This window comes from Ochotona princeps, chromosome 9 (genome assembly GCF_030435755.1).
Source record: "Ochotona princeps isolate mOchPri1 chromosome 9, mOchPri1.hap1, whole genome shotgun sequence".
In the NCBI taxonomy this organism is placed as follows: Eukaryota; Metazoa; Chordata; class Mammalia; order Lagomorpha; family Ochotonidae; genus Ochotona; species Ochotona princeps.
In genome coordinates, this window is record NC_080840.1 from 29504602 (window position 1) to 29524231 (window position 19630).

Genomic DNA, 19630 nt, shown 5'->3' on the forward strand with positions numbered 1-19630 from the left:
TTGTGTGTGTGTGTGTGTGTGTGTCTTCTCTTTTAATCCTCATTACTGCTCTACTACAAAATATATCACAAACTTTCCAATAGAGAAGCTGAGCCTTAGAGGTTAAGTCTTTCCATAGCCACCTGGGTGGAGTTTCCTGGCTGGATTGTAGGCTGTGTTCTCTTTAGCTACACAATACTCAAACATCCATTTGATGACATTTGAGCCTTTAAGTATACCTGACTTACAAATAATAAATGCTTCAAAGCAGCCACTGCTGACAAGCCTCAAATTGTCTTGACTCTTCTGGTATCCTTAATGCCTGAGTCTTTAAAGCCAATGTAAAACATTTAAGGCCAGCACAAAATGAATTTTCTACTGTGGAAGAAAATAAACTCCACTAAAGTGAAACAGTTAACAGTGGCAACCTATTGCCAGAAATATTTAACTGCTTGAACTCATTAATATTGTTACTTCGTCTAATTCTAGCATTTTAGTTTTGGTTGGTTGGTTGGTTTGCAGGTACTGGGGCTTTTATTAAAAATAAAACCATATCTCTGTGTTGCTCATATTTTACAACTTTCCTCCTGATACATCTTTGAGATATGTGACAAGTGCTTAAAAGATGAGATGTCCAGGGAAAAGGTGACAGGATGTGAGACCTGTGTAGGATCAGGCATCCACAATGCAAGGAGAGAAACTCGTGTTTGCTTTCACTACTTTATACTCTGTTCCCACACCATTACCGCAGATATGGCCCACATTTGGGAAAAATTAAGGCAATTTACAGGCTATGTCACTTTTCAATTCAAAGGAGATAAATAACAAAAACTGGAAATTACGACATGAAGTAAGATATTAGGGGGAAAGTATCTTTGCGATGCCATTGTGGGAACATTGCCACAAAAGCTCTTTGTGTAAGAGCACTATTCCTCAAACAAACAAGTTTTGAGTTTCCAGAAGAATATTGACAATTAGCTATATAAAATTACCTGTTAAAATGCTATGAACCACCCTTTTAAAAAATATCCTCACGGTGCTGGCTTTGCGGTGTAGTGGGTAAATTTGCCACACGCAGCATATGGGTGTTGGCTCATGCCTTGGCTGCTTCACTCTAAATCTGGATTTCAATCTCCACCTCTGGCTTTTGTGGCAAACTGGGGAATGAACCAGTGGATAGAAGAGTCTGTTTCTCCCTCTCTCTACCCATAACTCTGACATTCAAACAAATAAATCTTCAAAATAAACATATATTACAATATTGATTCTGGGAACATTTAAACATAGCTAATTTTAAAAATACATATGTTTAAATAAATATCAAATCCCTCATATTAACTTTCATGTATAACTAATATTTTTGAGTTTTTAATTCATGTAGTCATGTTCATTTATGATTATATTGTCACAGAAACATGACTATAATGAACTACAATCTTCACTGCTAAAACTAAAAGACAAATCACACTTTTTGAACAGTAAAGAGTAAAGCATACTGGTTTCCTAGAGAAAAATATAAGTTGATTTTAAATTATTGCAGAGGAAAAAGGAGATGAGGGATATTAAAGGGAGGGATCGAGAGAACGCAACAGGTGCATTGAGTATTAAATTCTGTTTTGTGGAAAATCCTAGAGAGAGCATCTCCTGAGTAACTAGTAATCATGGCTGCAAATGCCTTTTACTGCTTCTGTTAGAAATAGTCTGCTTTCCAATTTCATAGTATACTTCAAAATCTTCTAAGATAGACAGTAACTTAAGGTATTGTTACATACATGCTTTCAAAGTGAGTTATTAGGTAGATTTTTAAAGTTTAACAAACATTACTTACAAATATTAATGCAGAAGTCTCTAGATTGAGGATACAATGCCATTAGAATATGTACTGTATCCTTAACTTTAAAAACTCAATTGGATTCAATATGAAATTTCTTAATGCTCAGAACTGTAGCATATATTCCATTAGATGCTTTGACACCATCTCAATTATCTCATCTTTGAAAAACTGGATAGTTACAAGTAACACTTTCTTTTTCTTACTAGTTACGTAAACTTGAGTAGAGAGCTTACAGTTTCTATATTTTAGTGTCTTCACTTATCAGATTACTTCAGGAATTAAATCTAACACACAAAAGAACTCAAAAACAGGCTAAAAGGAGCAAATGTTAGCAAAATAAGAAAACAACAAATGGAAATCTAAACCAGATTTTACTCATGAAAAAGAAACAGATCATGCTAACAGTTTTTAACTCAGGGACTGTTAGCACTGAAGTTCATCTCTATATGTCTTTCATTTACTGATGAATGATAGTTCCACAACAAGACACAGTTTGTTGTGATACAAAATAGACTGTGTTTTGGTCCTTTCAAAAAGTATGCTTTAATAGCTTGATTCTATTTCTCAGAGTAAGTAGGTCACATAATCTAAGCAGAATACACATTAACTGATGTGTGCTGCGATAACACTTGCTAGCATCTGGGAGAGGCCTTATAAAAGTGTTGACTAGTTTACTGTCAAAGTTTCTAGTTATTTTAAAAATTATTAAATCATTCATCCCTGGTTTCCACAAAAAACCCTAAATGAGGGAGTCAACTCATTAAGTCACTTAAATTTTATAAGTAATTCACCATGAAGTAGTAGTTCTCAAACTTTTTCTATACAGAAATTACTTGATAAACTTGTCAAAACAGAGGGACATTGAATGGCTAAGCTTTGAGTATATAGGTCTGGAGGAAGCTCAGACAATTTCATTGCTGAAAATCCATAGGAGTTGCCAAAGCTGCATACCTGGCATGACCCTTTGAAATCCACTGTCCTAGAGAGTATAAAAAAAATTAGATTGCCTAGCGTAATTATTTCTCCCTCAAGACTGAAATTTCTCCCAACCTAAATTGACTGATGTCAAAATTATAAAATGTTAACATCCATCTTTCATTTATTCAAGAATTGGAGTGGAAGTAAAAACTGTCTTTTGTAAGGAAAAAAAATCATGGTTGTGCCTATAGTATTTCTTTGATCCAATCCCCTGTAGTAAGCTTGTCCAATTTCCAAAGCAAGAACCATTGCTATTGCTTCTACAGAATTCGTTCTAACGTATCAGCAATGTAAGCTATACAGCTGACAAAAATTTCACTTTCTGCCTTTTTCACTTCTTAGGAAGCTCAGCATCAAAACTTATGTCCCACTCCTAGCAGGTGTACAACTCTCAGGCTATGTCTTCTAAAACTTTAATTTTAGAGTTATCTTGGTTTGTTCTGAATTTATTTTCACTGAACACTCTTTACTTATTGCCAGGATTACGGAAAGCATTGTGCATATTTTTATCAATCTTTAGCACTGCTGCTTGAAATATAGCAGAATGAAAGCAGATTTGTGCTATCTAAAAACATATTTACAGAAATACAAAAGCTTTGCATTAGTGGACCTTTGGGTCTCAGTCTTTATACTCTATAAAATAAATCAATGACAGACTTGAACATAATGGAAGTCTCCAGGCAGAATACCAAAACATACAGATATTCCTTATGAAATTCAATTCAAGATATATTTCCAAAACTTCATGCCATCATAGAATTAATCTCTACAAATCCACTGTATTTTTCAACTTACTCATATTTACATTTTAGTGAAAAGTTTCTGGAAGTTTACATATCATCAAGTAAGATCAAAGCATTTTGCTTTTCTTAAATTTACCTCTGGATATAGCCTGGGACAATTCCAGTAAATCAGAATTCTATGATGAACATTCTGTATTCATGTAGTTTGATAAAGAGATTGGTAGTTTGGAAGTAAACGCTGATGTAAGACTCTCTGCCTCCACTAGATTGTATAATTGAAGAAGCCAGCAACTGGCCTTACCTGCTACAATCACAATATGGCCTCTTAGACTTTCATAATAGGTGTTTGATTTCTCTAACATACATAGACTATAAATATTCCATGATTTAAATGATTAAATTATACAACAACCTCTTTCGGAGAGAACCTTTGAATTCAGAGTAACAACTCATGAGTATGTACTTTTTGTTTCAATAGCTCAAGAATAAACCAGATTCCATCAAAACACTAACAAAGGGGGAAATCTATGTTTAAGGAAATCACAAGATGACAGACTTAATTCCTAAATAATTCTGAGAGGTCTGAGGTTTTATAAGTGGAAAAATTTTAAAACTTTTCATACCTATAAACTCTTGTATTCAAAAACAACATGCTTTGTTAAAATCAATCCCTAACAACTAGTGTATAGACACATTATAAGTTTTACATTTACTAATATTATGGGGTTTTTGCTTTATGATTGTCTCTGACTAATCTGCATTCAATTGTTTAAAAATAATCTGATGGTTTCACATGATTTTATTTTACAACTTTTAAAAAGAAAAATGTCTTGCCTTTGAATGGTAATCTTGTTCCAGTCTGGAATCTGATCCGGCTACCTGTTTGTATTTGTTAATTTTCATTTGGCGATTTCTCTCCTCTATATCCATAGCACCTATCGAGTAGAAAAAAACCCAAACAATTAATGTCCAATTCCTATTTCTGAGTCCTATGTACAAGATGTATAAAAGAAATGGTATGCTGATACATTATTTTTACTCAAAATAGTTCATAAAAACTAAATTGTCACACTACTTTTAATTTATTCAAAATATGCAATTTGGAAAACAAGCATGATTATTAATATGTAAAATAATTTAAATATGAATAAAGTGTACATTATTTTAAAGAGAAGACAGCAAATCTTCATTTTATAGAAAACATTTTCCAGTAGATTAATTCAAGAGAATATCTTTGACACCACACACACTTTATAAAAGCAATATTATAAGATCTTGGCATTTAATCCATCATAATTTTATTCATTTTGTAGTATTAAAGTTGTAAGTCTTATTATTTTTTAATACTTCACTACTGCATGCAGAAAATATTTTCATAAAATAAAGCCATGGAGTAAAGCATGTTGGACCAGCATATACTGGGAACTGGTTATCAGGAGCTTCTGAATTTGAATTCTCTACAATTGGAATCAAGAAAGAGGTTCTTGGAATAATCTGTTTGATATCAAACAAGGCCAATAGAGGCATAAAATACCATTGAAATTAATTAAGGGGAGAAACAGAATGTAAGGAGGTGAAAAAATGAGAAGGTAGACCACACAAAAGTAATGACTTCTGGAACTGATTCTACCTCAAAACACATCAACTGCAGATATCAAGAGGTCTTTACAAACTTCAGTCGGACCAAAATCAAATTCAGTTTGCAGATCCTAGCAAACACTGAAAGCATTTTAAGAGGTATTTATTATTTTATTAAAAGATAATTTATAGGACATTTCTATTTCTCATAATATTTAATGAAAAAAAAATCCCAGTTATAAATAGAAATCCACACACTGAGAAAACTAAGCTTGGTGAATTCAAGTAAGTACTCATAATAAAATGTTGTAATGCAAACCTAGAAGCACTGTGTGTGTAAGAGTTTAAATAAATACATACTCCTTGCTTATGACTGTAACTTTAACACTGCAGTAAATATAATGAGACAAAGTGTGCCTGTTAAATTAACAGGTGCTTTTCAATACTTACCTGATTTTTAAAACAGTATAAAGGATAAGGTGAATAAAATGTACCAGTGTAATTAGAAGTTACAGTATCCTCTCCTGGGCCAATATTTTAATTATTATTGTTTTGATTTTTAAGTATTACACTCTTCACTGCAAAAAATGTCATCAGGCATCAGGTAATTCTTGTTAGTAAAAATTAATCAAAATAAAACAAAAAGGAAAGAAAATGCTTCAGAAAAGAGAAAATCAGGGATAAAAGTACATACAAAGAACTTACACTACAAAATCTCTAATACTTCAACAAACTTAAATCAATTATTCATTAAAGTGACTGCAAACCATTCCTTAGTAGGTTTATTGTAATAACGATTAGACTAATTGACTCTGTTCCCAGACTGAAAGTGAAAAATACTCATATCAATGTAATATCAATTAAATTATAGATAAAACCCTGTGAATGCCTCATGATATCAACATGAAATATGCCAAGAATAAATATCTGTTAGTCTTAAAGTAAATTTGGAATTGTTTGAACGTCAAGAAATGTTCTCAAGTAAAATTTTTATTGTCAACAATGTCAGGGAATTAACAAATCAATCTATCACTAAAAAATATATTTACTAAAAGGATATTAGTTGAGTAGGATTTTTTTAAAGAAAACTTCAAGTGAATATCATAGTAGTATGTTAAATATATGTTGATAGCTTAAGAAGCTTAACCATGTCTGCCAAGATATAGATCTAAAAATAGACTCACACATAAGCAAATAACTTTTTCCAACATTCAGACATTTCTTGGGAAACAATCTCCCATGGAAGCTACTAAATTCTTGCTGATTAGCAGGAGTCAGATTACTTTAACATCATTTTTATTTCACAGGTAACTAGTTGTAAGTTTAAAAAGAATGTAAGTTGTATGTCATTTTTATTCATTTGAAATACCTTTCAAAGCAGGGAAGCAGGGAGATAGAGCTATTTCATCCACTTGTTTGTATGACTAAACAAAATGGATATGAAGTGATATAAATACTTTGATGCATTATCCAACTTCAAATCTTTCATCTCCAGTTCCAGCCCTCATCTATGGACAGATTCTGACTTTTGCAGGCAGCCAATGAGATTGCAATGCACTATTTTAGTTACCAGACTTGGATAAATATCCTTCTAATTTGTAACTTTGGTTTTCCTCTGAGAATAATTTTTGGGAAACAAACAGGTTCCTTCCAAAATTATTTGACTCACACGAGCCTTCTATTGCTTTTTTTACGTTTCTGGCCTACCCACACTAGTAAACAGACCACAATTTACCTAAGTAGCCATCTGTTTTGTGACAATTTCTGATGAAAATAAATACATGTATAATATCTTTTTTTGATTAGCATATTCTTCATAAAACTAAAATATCCCTAATAGAATTTAAGGTTAGAAAAAGAGTATATAGTTCATATCTTTAGCCAATATTTTGTAAAATAATTATTAAACAGTAGCATTTACAAATATATTCTAAATTATATTTTTAAAGGTACATTTAAATTTTTTAAATTTAGATTCTATTCTTTTTTGTTTTTTTTTTTCATTTTTTCTTATATTTTTGACAATCTTTACATTGTTAATTAGGGTAAAAAGGTTCAAGGGCTATAGGAAAGTGGGTAAGACTATTATTTCCACATTGTTTCCTTCATGTATCTGAGGCAAAGGGGGATATTGAGGGAGCATTTAAATTTGTTTTTGGTTAAATTTAAGAACTAACAGTATTTCTACAATATTAGCTTTAATTAATAGTGGAGGATTCCAAACACAAACTGTTTCCTCTTAAAGGTGTCCAAATAATAGATCACAAAAATAGACAAGGCATTGCTTGAACAAATCTGATTGGTTTTCAAGAAATGCATACAGATATGATAAATGTAATCAGAACATAAATCCAAATATTATATAGATCCTTTCCTAATTGAGGATGAAGGAAGGTATTACTATTTTTCAATAAGAGGAACATTTTTTTAAAATAATTATTTTATCAAACCATTAGTTCTAATAATTTCTCTAATAAATTCTATTCTCTAAACTTTTCTTCTTTTTTTAAAAACTTTTCTTCTAATAAAATGCAAACAATGTAGGAGACACACAAAATAAAACAAAACAACAGACCAGCAATGAGAATGACAAAAATAACATTTTAAATGTGTAAAGTTAAAAGGGTCAAATCATGTACTTTCCAAATGCTAAATTAGCCATTTGAATATGTACTAAATGGAGCAGAATAAAGAGTTATCATTAATTAGTGTGTACATCTAATTGCCTTGATAAAAAGATGACAATTACAGGTGAGAACACATGGCTATCTATTATCTAGATTTATGGGACACACAACACAAGTAATAAGGATTTTTTCAACAGATCACTATGTATAAAATTGTTGAAATTAATTTTACCGCCACAGAGTTTGTGAAGTTTTGAAGCTATTCAGATTTAGGGTATGGAGGATAAATGAAATGAAACGTTAAAAACAACGATATTTTAACAATGAGACACATAAGTTGGCTTTGAATCTTGACCTGACAAGCCCCATGACTACAAATACTTCATTTCACCAATCTGAATATAAAATTCCCCTTCCATAAAATACTTTGAGATAGCTGTCTTAGAAGTTCTTCGCCTTGTAACTGGTTGGGTGATTTGGACATTCAGATGATGCGTAAGTGTTGTTTCATACTATCATAAACATTTCATAAATATACATAATGTAAACGCTCTGGAAATTCTCAACCTGTCAGGTCTAGTATCGTAAAAATTCCCTTATTTGTGTGTGTACACAGAAGCAGAAGGAAATGAAATGATTTCAGAAGAAAGCAATGACGTACAAGGAAAATGGAAAGGAGGGAGACAGAACCTGATGTGACAATACAAACCAGGAACTTTGCCTAGGAAAAGATCTATTTATATGGATCTTTTTAATATGTTATACCTATACATTAGTATATAGATATCTATATATTAATATATCAAAAATCCATTATGTATTTAAGGATCTTTTAGGTTATTGTTAAATTATAACACATTAAGGAGAAAATGTTACTAAATTTTTATTATTACTTTTAACTTTTCAGTTACAATTCTGTGTCTTTGAAAAAACAAGCTGTAACTTCAAGGATAAATCAGATGTTATGAAAGGCTCTCAAACACAGAGTACAGCAGTTATTAAAATCGGTTGTATGAAAAATTGCAACGATAATTGATGAAAGAAATAAACATGAGTCAAATTAATTTTGTTTATAAGTTATTCTCTCCCTATTTGTGTTATGTACTTGGAATCTACACTAAGACATAATTCACTGTGCATGTCTGATATCCATGTTATAGTATGCATTGATGGTCTTGATTATCATATACCACTGCATTTCACATCTGGGACCTAATTAACAGAACAATAAAACATACTCTAAAAACATCAACTACATATCTCAAAACTATTTGCAAGAATTTAAAGGGACATAATAAAAACTTTTGAGGTACATCTTGACATTCACCTGTATGTAGAAATAGAATTTAAATAAGCTTGGAATTATTGAGAATATTAATTTAAAATCACATGGGAACAAAAATATTCATCATACAAAACTAAGACCTGTGCTGGAAATGAGATCCATATGCATCTATTTGCTCACATACATAAGCAACTGATGTAGTGGAGTATTCCTCATGTTATAATTAAACAATTGTCCATGTCTGTAGTATATTAAAAATGACATTCTCACATCCCAACTCTTATTTACCCTTTTCATTGATACTGTAATTTTTTAAAAACTTGTCTGATTCCCAATCATATGGTGAGATTTTGGAATTTTTAACTAGACATTTTGCTTAATTACAGTGATATGTAAATCAAGTCTGCAGATTCTACTATATCTGCAGAATTCTGAACAACTCAGAAAGATTATTTGCTCTGCATTGAAAATGAAAGAATGGTAGCTATTACCAAAATGTTTGATGTAAGTTTTGTAAGTTATACAATTTACAAAAATGAAAACCTAAAAAACATAACTCCCTCCAAATTAATATGATCATATTCATTATTTTCATTCTGATTATTTCTAAACTTTCCATCTCAGGATTCATAAGATTCCTGTGAGAATTTTCTTAGTACATAAAAGTTAAATTTTTTTAGGTATAATATTAAGTGATCATACGAAATAGTTTCAGAATACCACATATGCCTTTCTTTTACCTTCCAAGTCATGGAGACAAACAGTAGATACAGAGTGATAACTAATTCATAGTATAACCCTGATGTAGCATCAGTGTTCCTAAAATGATCCAAATATTTGTGAAATGTCCCTAAAATCATAATGAGAGTACAAAGTAATAAACTATAAAGTAATGCTCCTTTTAAAAAGAACAGGAAAATAAAATGGCTAAATACAGAGAAAAAGAGTGAAATAAACAGAAGAAAATTTGCTAAATGCAAAAACACGCAGTTGTTAGATATGCTATTTCCTTGCATATTTTCATGTTGCTATGCATAACAGCTGTAACGTATTTACATTTCCTTTAGGCTAGCACTTTGTTGAAAACAACTGGCATGCCAATTAAGATAATAAAACTTGCCTGAAAAATAAAATAATAAAATCTGTAAAGAAAAGTAGAAGTTTTGATATGTGAATTAAGGAAGAATGAATAAAATTAGTTATGATTAGAAGTTACAAAAGTGATACAAGTTTCCAATGCAAAAACAGATGAGGAAGGTGTTATAATAGTTATTTTCTCCATGTACACAGAATGATCTCCCTGGAAAATGATTATACATTTGAAATATCAATTGAGACAAAATGAGTGAAGTTTAGGTGATTAAAGGGCACATATTTTGTGTAATTTCATCCATGTAGTTTAAATATTTGGTGATGTCATAATAATGTTTACTCAAATTACGAATACCATTAAGTCGGAATAATTCTTTTCAATGAGATATCCAGATATTTTTAACTTTAAATAGCATTCATGCTTGAACACCTTTTATTTATTTTTTAAGAAAGATTCTGATGTTGACTCTTACTGTTGCATAGTGCAAGAATGAGTAAATAGAGTAACTAATGCCATGGAGCTTAGGTTTCCCCCAGAATTCAAAGAAATGTGTATTAAATGTTCCATGAGTAGGGACATGTCATAAGACAGCTCTGTTCAAAACAGGAGAAAAAAAGAGGAATAAGAATTAGCAATATAATTAGCTACCTTTGGAGAAAGAAAGCTGAAAAATCAGATGACAGCATCAAGTGGATTCATTTAAGCAAAAGTGACTGAGTTTCAATCTTTCAAATACCTTCATGCTCATGTAAGTTATCTTGGGAATGCTGCATAACACTGTAAATGAGGTTGAGTTGGTCTCTATTGACACTAGGCCTCCCTTTCTGAATCCACTTCTGGTTCTCCTCATCCTAGCCATCTCTATTATTCTCCTATATCGTTTTTCTGCCAAATGCCTAAGGTTGCACCTTCAATTTCTAGACTTTAATTTTTCTACAACCTCCACTTTGTCGCAAGCAAATCATGAGTCCCAGCACAAAGTAAAATTACTGCCATTTAAATCAGTATTGGAGACACAGGCACTGGTGTTTGACACCATGACTTAATTACTTAGTGAAATACCTGCATTCCAAATTATAGTGCCTGGTTCAAGTCCTGGCTGCTCTGCTTCTGATCCAGCTTTATGCTCACACACAATCTGGGAGGCAGCAGATGGTGGTTTAACTGCTTGGATATTTACTACTCTTGTGGGAGACTAGGATTGAGTTCCTAGCTCCTGACTTCATCCTGACCGAACCCTGACTATTGTTGGCATTTGGAGTCAAACAACAGGTAGGACACTCATTCTGCCTCTCGGCCTTATATACAAAATTAAAAATAATTAATAAACTCCAGCATCAAATGTGTTGACTTGTGTAAATCAATGAACTGATCTGTGCCTCAAATTTCCAAACTACACATAGTAAGAACAATTTTGGCTCATTAAAAACAAACTCATATTCCAGTGATAATTATCCAAGATGTTTACTGAATTTTTTAAAAAACATGTTTTAGAGAAATCTTTGAGGAATGCAGCAAATGTTTTGATCACTGAATACTCCTCGACTACTCTGCAACCATTTTAACATCGTTGTCAGAAATAGTTCCTCTACTGTTTCCCAAGACAAAAACCAATTGTTTGCAGAACATTCCAGCCATCAACTATTCACCACCTTTCAAAAGTTCTGAAGCTGGGTTCCCTGCATCTGAACAGAAACAATGACGTTTATGACTCCATCTTGTGGGTTCATTCAAATAAATCACATGTATTTGAGCTCTGTTATTTCATGTGGATTTTACCTAGGAAGATTGGGGGGGGGGGGATCTTAGTATCACTAAGTATATTAGCTGAATTCTATCTGACATCATGAAATTTATCTTCCAAACATTATCAGAAAACATCATCTTTCAAAATGAGTGATTATTCCTCAGGAGCAATTTGCCATTTTGCAACCCTACTCAATGCTTCAGCATTGAATTAAATGATTACACTGTCCTGGATATTTTCCTTCAAGGCCTGGATCATGAACATTTCTGACTCCCTTCAAGTTCACTATTTATCAGACAATTTTCAAGCTCACTTTTCTCAGCTTGTTCTTCAAATTTATGCATTTAATTTTTTTTTTAATTTTAAGTGATGCTTACGTAGTTGGTCAAGGTGAGAAGGATTGAGGGTTAGGGAAAAGTGGGTGTGATCATTGTTTCCAGGTTTTTATTTCTTTTTCCTGCATCTGGGGGCAGGAGGAGTCAAGGGGAGAAGCCACACTCAGCTTCCCACCCACCCATCTGGGGGTTTGGGAACAGCCACCCAATATCAAACCAGGGTCTTGATAGGGTGCATGCTTTGAGGATGCTGCCCAGGTGGTTGCAGTATTTCTGAAATGTTGCAAATTTATCCATTTCACAAAGTGTTATGAACTTTCTCATTTTATTCTATCCCAAGGTGATCTTTATCTAAATGTCTCTGATACTGCAATTAACTTCAGCTCCCATTTTTCCTATAAGTGCTAGGACTCACATTTCCAATTGTCTCCTAAATGATCCCCGTATGATTATCCCATCAATATCTAAAACTTGCCCCAAATTAAAATCAGAGGTCATTTCTTCTTCTTCTTCCTTTTTAATATTCATTACTAGCAACTAACTAGAATACCCTGAATCTAATTCTTGCTTTATTGTCTTGTTTGTTTAGGGATGTTACCTCTAAGTAGAGTTCTTGATCCTGAAGAAATTAAAACCTTCTTACCCAATCCTTGAGACTTTAAACTCACTTTGATTTCCAAATGCCACCTTGGGACATCTCTTTGAGTTGATGTTCCGAGGCTGAGAACAACGCACCTCCCCCACCTCAATTACATGCCTCTCAGGAGGGGACCTTGCTTGTCTCCAGAGTGGACCTTGCTTAGGGATGCATTAGATTAAGTCAATAATTTGGATAATATATTAAAAGCTTTAAATTTGGTATGTTCTTAGTAATTTCCAAAGGCAGCTTAAGTAACTTAAAATTCACACAATTTAGATGCAAAGTTCTGTGGCTTCTGTCAAACATGTATTGTTAATACCATCTCATTACAGGCACGATAGAGTATTTTCATCAACCTAATATGTTCCTCTTGTTAGTCTTCTTCCTGCCAGCTCAGGTAACCAGAGATAGCAATTGTGTCTAACCTTCTCATTTTCTTCAGTATTATTTTTTTACTACAATTTTACTTGCTTGAGGACATAGAAATGACATATAATAAAAAATTTTCCAATGACAAAAGGATTCATATTCTGAGCTACTACTACCATTTTATGCAGAAATTACTTATCAGCAATAATACTTTGCAAATGCAAAGGATGGTACCTGAAAAATTAGCTTGTATTATATTACTTAATCAGCTCAATTGTTTATTCAAACACTTATTTTCTGAAACACTTTACTGGAAAATTTGCCCAAAATCACATATCTAGATAATGATCTTTCTTCAAAATTCGTGAACTGAAATATCAGCCATAAAATGACATTCTCATTTCTCTCAGTTCCTTTTCTCTATCACTCTCTCTCACACATATACACACTCCTTCAGGCAAATTCACGCAGGCGAATATTTGTTCTCATTTTACTTTCTGAGCTGTTTCTCCTCTTTCACCAAGGGAGTGGAGATAATGTTTCAATTTATTTTGCCATGATACCAAGTTTAGGAAATAATATAGTCATTTTTTAATCAATAGAGATAGATATCTGATTTTCATTGTTTTTGCTCTGAACTGACATCAATTTTTCACATTGTGCATAATCAAATAATCTATAACTATGCCCTCCCCTCCAATTATTCTTTTATAATCAGTTTGCTTTTTATTATACTTCATCTCTGTACTAGTCACCTTACTCATCCTCATTTTCACTCTCACTTTCACGTCTCGCATCCAGTTCCCTCAAGTCTTTATCTAGACAATTAAAAAATCCTTTCATCTCTCAAATAACATTCTTATCAGACAATCCAGATTAAATCCTTTTGAAAACAGTCTTCAGTGCAACATTATTCATGTCAACTTATTTCTTCCATATAAAACACATTTATCTTTCTCAATCCATTTTAATCATATTTTTGCTCTAGATATAAAAGTGTATCGGTTTAAAGGAGCTGAGAGAGCTGCAGATAATCAACCCAATACATAGCTATTTTCATCTTATTCTTTTCATTCAAAATCAAATTTGCATGAGGATCAGATTTTTCTGTATTACTCCATCTAAAATTACATATAATCATGCAAGTCTCCTGGGTCATATAGATTTTTTTAAACAATAACACTTACAATTTTCCATATTCATCTTGTTCAGTGACTATTTCTTCTCCCAAGATTATAACTTCTATGAGCGAACAGATCTTACATGACTTAGGCACTATTAAAATAAGGCCTGATGTGTATTTATTAAATATTTGTTGAACCAAGTTTTACAATGTGAAGTATGTTTATTGCACTAAAATAAGAATTTCAAAAATTATTTTGGAAATGCATCAATTATGTTATTTCAGTTTATAATAATCAGGAAATCATATCACTAGAATAATTTTCTATTATTTGACGATTTTATAAAAAAGATTTTATTAATTTCTGCTTTATATGATCACTTATAAATTCATATTCATATTGTCACAAACAATGTATTAAATCCTGAGACTACAATTCTGTGAAAAATGGATATTTGTTAATAGAAAAACAACAAGAGAAGAAATGTGAATAGCCTGAATAATCCAAGAATTACTTAGATATTTTCTCCAATTGTTCGACACTTGAAAATTTTTGTAATCTTTCCAATTGAAAAAAATGATTTAAAAAATTTAACATTAACAAAATTAATCACTTAAATACATGGATTCACACATAACTGATTTAGCTATTATTTTATTAATATTCACAATAACATCCTTTTACTATGAAAAGCAATGCTTTGGTAGCCTTAGTGCAAATATTTTTAGTTAAGTCTCTATTTTTTAACCAGATCTAAAGCCCAGGAATATTTTAAATGTCTTGATTTAGATGGCAAAATTGCTTTACAGAAAGACAATAGTAATTTGTGCTTTCATTTTTTGTACCCATCCTCACTAAGGTCTTCTAAAAATGTGAAAAATAGTATTGCATTTAGAATACATTTATATATTTGGCATTTGTGTAATAATTTTGTATAGTAATAATAACAACCAATAATTGCTTTCATACATTTACTTACCACTAGATTTGTTTTTTAGGAAAATCTTTATATGTACTCTTTCCCTATTTTTCTACTAGGGATTTATACAATACATAATTTAAATGTTAGAAATATAAAGAACCTTAACTCTTAATACTTGAAATTGTGGTATATGTTTTTTGTGGTATATTCTAAGAGGCAGAATTTACACCTATCTGGTTCCAATGCTCTTGTTCTTGCCATTTAACTTACTTCAGAAATGACAAAGCTAAAAAGAATAGGTATGGTAGACCTGATGCATGTGCATGGCATTTACATCCTAAACTAACAGCAATAAACTAGCACATGTTAATGCATATAACAAAAAGAAGTAATCCGAATCATGTAAGGAATGTTTACATATCAAAATGTTGCTCTAATTTTTCTAGTTAGATAATAATTCTTACTTAAACTGAACCAGAGAATTTTCAGGTGTTTTGCAAATTACAAAGTATCTACTTTAATTATAGCAGTAATCCTTTGTGGTAGTATTACTATCATTCCCATTTTGCACAACAGGAACCTAAAATACCGAGTAACTTTCTCATAATCACAAAGGTGGTGGAGTTGATCATTGGATGTACTTCCGGGGTCTGCAGTCATAAACTGCTTCCTAAAGTAACACTTCTTACAGAAACAAATAGTTTGCTTAATGGCTGAAACTTTCATAACATACACTTACAGTGCATGGCAGGTCCAGGTAAAACTGAATCTTTGGGGAGCTGGCATTGTGCAGCTGAAGGTTCAGCTGCTGTCTGCAGCAAAGGCATCCCATCTGGCACTGGTTTGAGTACTGACTGCTTCACTTCCAATCCAGTCCCCAGTGAGGGTGTCTGAGAAAACAGTACAACATGGTCCAAGTGTGTGTCCTCATGCTGCCCATGTTGGACACTTGGAAGAAGCTCCTGGCTTTGGCCTGGAGTAGCCCTGCCCGTTGTGGCCGTTTGCAGAATGAACCAACAAGTGGTTCCTCATTCTCTCTCTTTGTAACTCTGCCTTTCAAATAAACATAGGAGATAAAGTTGTCTTAGAGATTTCTGGTGAATAAAATTGACATAACAACAAGAATTAAGTGTGAGATATAGATCAGAGGTAGAAATAATTCTGAAAATGTGTGTAGTTGGAATTATTATCTTTGGAATGAAATCCATAAGACTTTATTTAGCTCTAAAGTTAGGTGAATTTGTGAAGTGATAAACACAATGCTCAATAATACAGACCAAGATCTCATTTATAATACAAGGGGTTTACAACAGAAATCCAGGTTTTGGCTATTCCACACTTGGAGGAAATGGAGTATTACAGATAATACTACCATAGAAAGTTCATTCTAGGGATAGCACAGAGGTATGGCTAGTTAAGCCATCAGTTTCCTAGGAATCCCATTTGAGCACAAGTTCAAGTTTCTGCTTTTCTACTTCTGATTCATCTCCCTTCTATTGGCCTGAGAAAAGCAGCAAAAGATGGTACAAGCACCTGGGCCCCTATCACTCACATGGGAAACCTGGCTCGAGCACAGGCCTCTCTCCTCTGTCCCGTCTCTACTCCTTCCCCATCTTTCTATCATTATGCTGTTAATCTTTTTTTTCCCAATTAGGGCAAGGACAAGAATAATTTTTTCTTCTTCCCAATCATATCATTATGGCCTGTTTCTTTCCACATGGTCTTATCCCTTCTTGGCATGAACTGTTCAGTTTTACAGTGTTTATTTCACTGATGGTACTGTCCCTGTAAATGTTTCATAAACAATCAATGAGTTCACCATTCACCATAAATCTGATGCTGTTAACAGAACTGATCTAGCTTTGGAACAGGTTCCTTTCAGACTAATTCCTTATTCTTTTTAGTGACTTGGATTCTGATTAGACATGTCTGAAGAAGCTAGAAAAAATTTATTTTGGTGCCAAAAAAGGGAAATGTATGCCGAATTTTTCACAATAAGTATTTTCACAAACTCTTTGAACGCCCCTCATTTGCTTTTTCTGCACTTCAACATTGTTAAAATACCTTTCTGAAATATCGTGGTTTTTTTTCATAAATATTCTGGTTTTTACTGGTTCTCTCCAAAAGAACATTCTTGCTCTTGTTCTAATAGCTCCTCCCTAAATGTAAATAAAATATTAGTGATGCCCAAACCTTGACTTCTGGCTCTCTTCCCATGCTTTATATTCATCTGACAATTTCATTCTTAGAGTGGCATCACTCCAAAGTTGGTATTCTATAATATACTGTTTCCAGTTGAGACTTCTCTCCTAATTTCCAAGCAAATAAATCCAGTTTCTTCTGTTAGATATTTGTATTTGAATTTCCAAAACTGGTCTTAAACCCAAATCATCTCCAATATGAAATTTTAGTCTTTCCACTAAAACATGTAAAATATTTACTCTCATACAGGTGAAATATAATTACCTATCCAAGCATCTTAATCACATGAGATTACTTTGCTCTCCATATTCCATCATCAATACAAAATCAGTAAGACCTGTAGATTCTATATCTTATAATAACTTCTCACATTCTGATAAACTCTACAGATATTTTAATTCAGAGAATTATCATCTCAGAAATGATATGCTATCACCCCAGTAATCTAAGATGTGATGTCTGACCTGATCATTCTGTTACTTCAATAATCATGTGACCCTCCTGAATTCTGTCCCTGCCTACTTTTGCCTAAATTTCTTTGACATGACTGATACCGTTTCTTCTGCCAAAATGCTCTATTACATAAAAGGCAACATTTTTTAGCCTTTCAAGTCAATTCAAATGCTACCTCTAATACACAGTGTTCAGTGAATTAATGCCCATCTTTCCCAGATGGAAATAGTCATGCTATCTTTTGTAATTCCATTGTATGTAAAATTATATTTGTATGTATATATGTGAATTGAGCTATCACTTACAGATATGCATGTAATATGATATAGAAAATTATCTCATAGAATCAATAATTAATTATAACACTTACTTAGATTACATTAGGTTCATCCTAGAAAAAGTCTAAACATAGCAGCCCAGCACTGTGGCACATTGCATTAAGCTACCACCAGCATCCTATTTGGGCTCTGGTATAAGGCCTGCTGGTCCACTTCCAACCCAGCTCTCTACTAAGGTGCCTCGGAAAGCAGCAGCAGATGGCTCAAGTCCTTGGGACCCTGCACCCACACAGGAAACCCAGAAGTCTCAGGCTTCTGGCTTCAGTTCAATCCAACCCAGCTTTTGTGGCCACCTGGAGAGTGAACTGCAGATGGAAGATTCTCATTCTGTTTTTGCCTCTCTATTAACTCTTTTAAATAAATAAAATCTTTTTTTATTGTAAGGAAAAAAATCAAACACTTAAGTAGCTATTTCTATTTCCTATTAATTTCCAGTTCCTAGGACAACACTGCACAGCATATGTTTAATAAGTGTGTGTTAACGAGTTGAAAGAATCCTCAGGTTTTAATTCAAGTGTATTCTCTTCCATAAAGCAATATTTGGTCTAACAGCTATAAAATATTTTTACTTTATCTATCTTCGTAGAATCTATCGTTAGAATCCTCCAAATTTGTATAAAAAGGTCCTAACTATTCAGTGATATTGATCTCTTCTTTAACTGTATGTATTAAGTCTTTGGCATTCCCCACCCAAATTAGTGAATTCATAATAGAAGTAAAATAAATCAAAATTACTTTTTATAAAGTTGGAAACATTCTTCTGGTCTAAGACAGTAGAATTAATTTGCTAGTGTAATATAGCTAACCCATATATACATGTTGCATCTGCAGCTTGTTATGAAACTATGTATCTACATATTACATAAATTAATCATTTTATGCTTTTTCATCTAACTGAAGCATTAGCTGGTAAAAAATTAACTATATAAATATCTAATCACACCTATAAGATTTATTTTTTTATATTAAATAAAGAAAAGTTGCATAATGAGTAGAAAAAAGCAAAACTTTCTAGGAGACATTAGATAAATGAAAACAAAGAAAAGCTGTAGAAGAGACACACCTGCATATCTTCTGCTTGTAGAATCCACTTCTTCAGTGATCACATCGTGTAATGGACAGACATAGACAAAGGAGATGGGTATGAGTGGATGTACTCAAAAGAAAATGTGACACTGAAGGAAAAAGCCCCAAAACGTCTGGGAAAGAATCCTGTATACAGTTGTGGGGAAAATATAATAAAAAATATACCACACACACACACACAAGTGCAAGAGTTGATACCCAACTGGTTAAGCTACTGTAGGTTAGTAGAAATAGAAATACAAAGTTAGTGTAGAAATAAAGAGAATTCAAAAATTGACAATTATTTATGCACAGCCA

The 19630-nt window shown here is 32.6% G+C and overlaps 1 protein-coding gene across 6 annotated transcripts in view; it reads right to left on the bottom strand.

The window, feature by feature from the left end:
- The window catches only part of RIMS2 (regulating synaptic membrane exocytosis 2), a 506806-nt gene that overhangs the window by 129954 nt on the left and 357222 nt on the right, over positions 1-19630 (bottom strand). For 3 of the 6 annotated variants that reach the window (XM_036498462.2, XM_036492201.2, XM_036498469.2), the window contains 2 exons: positions 19311-19340; positions 4369-4469 (listed from right to left, as the gene is read on the bottom strand). In XM_036498462.2, the coding sequence (XP_036354355.2) occupies positions 4369-4469; positions 19311-19340 (131 nt within the window). The remainder of the gene's footprint in view (positions 1-4368; positions 4470-19310; positions 19341-19630) is intronic. The other 3 variants (XM_004580663.3, XM_004580662.3, XM_036492199.2) reach the window with 1 other exon arrangement.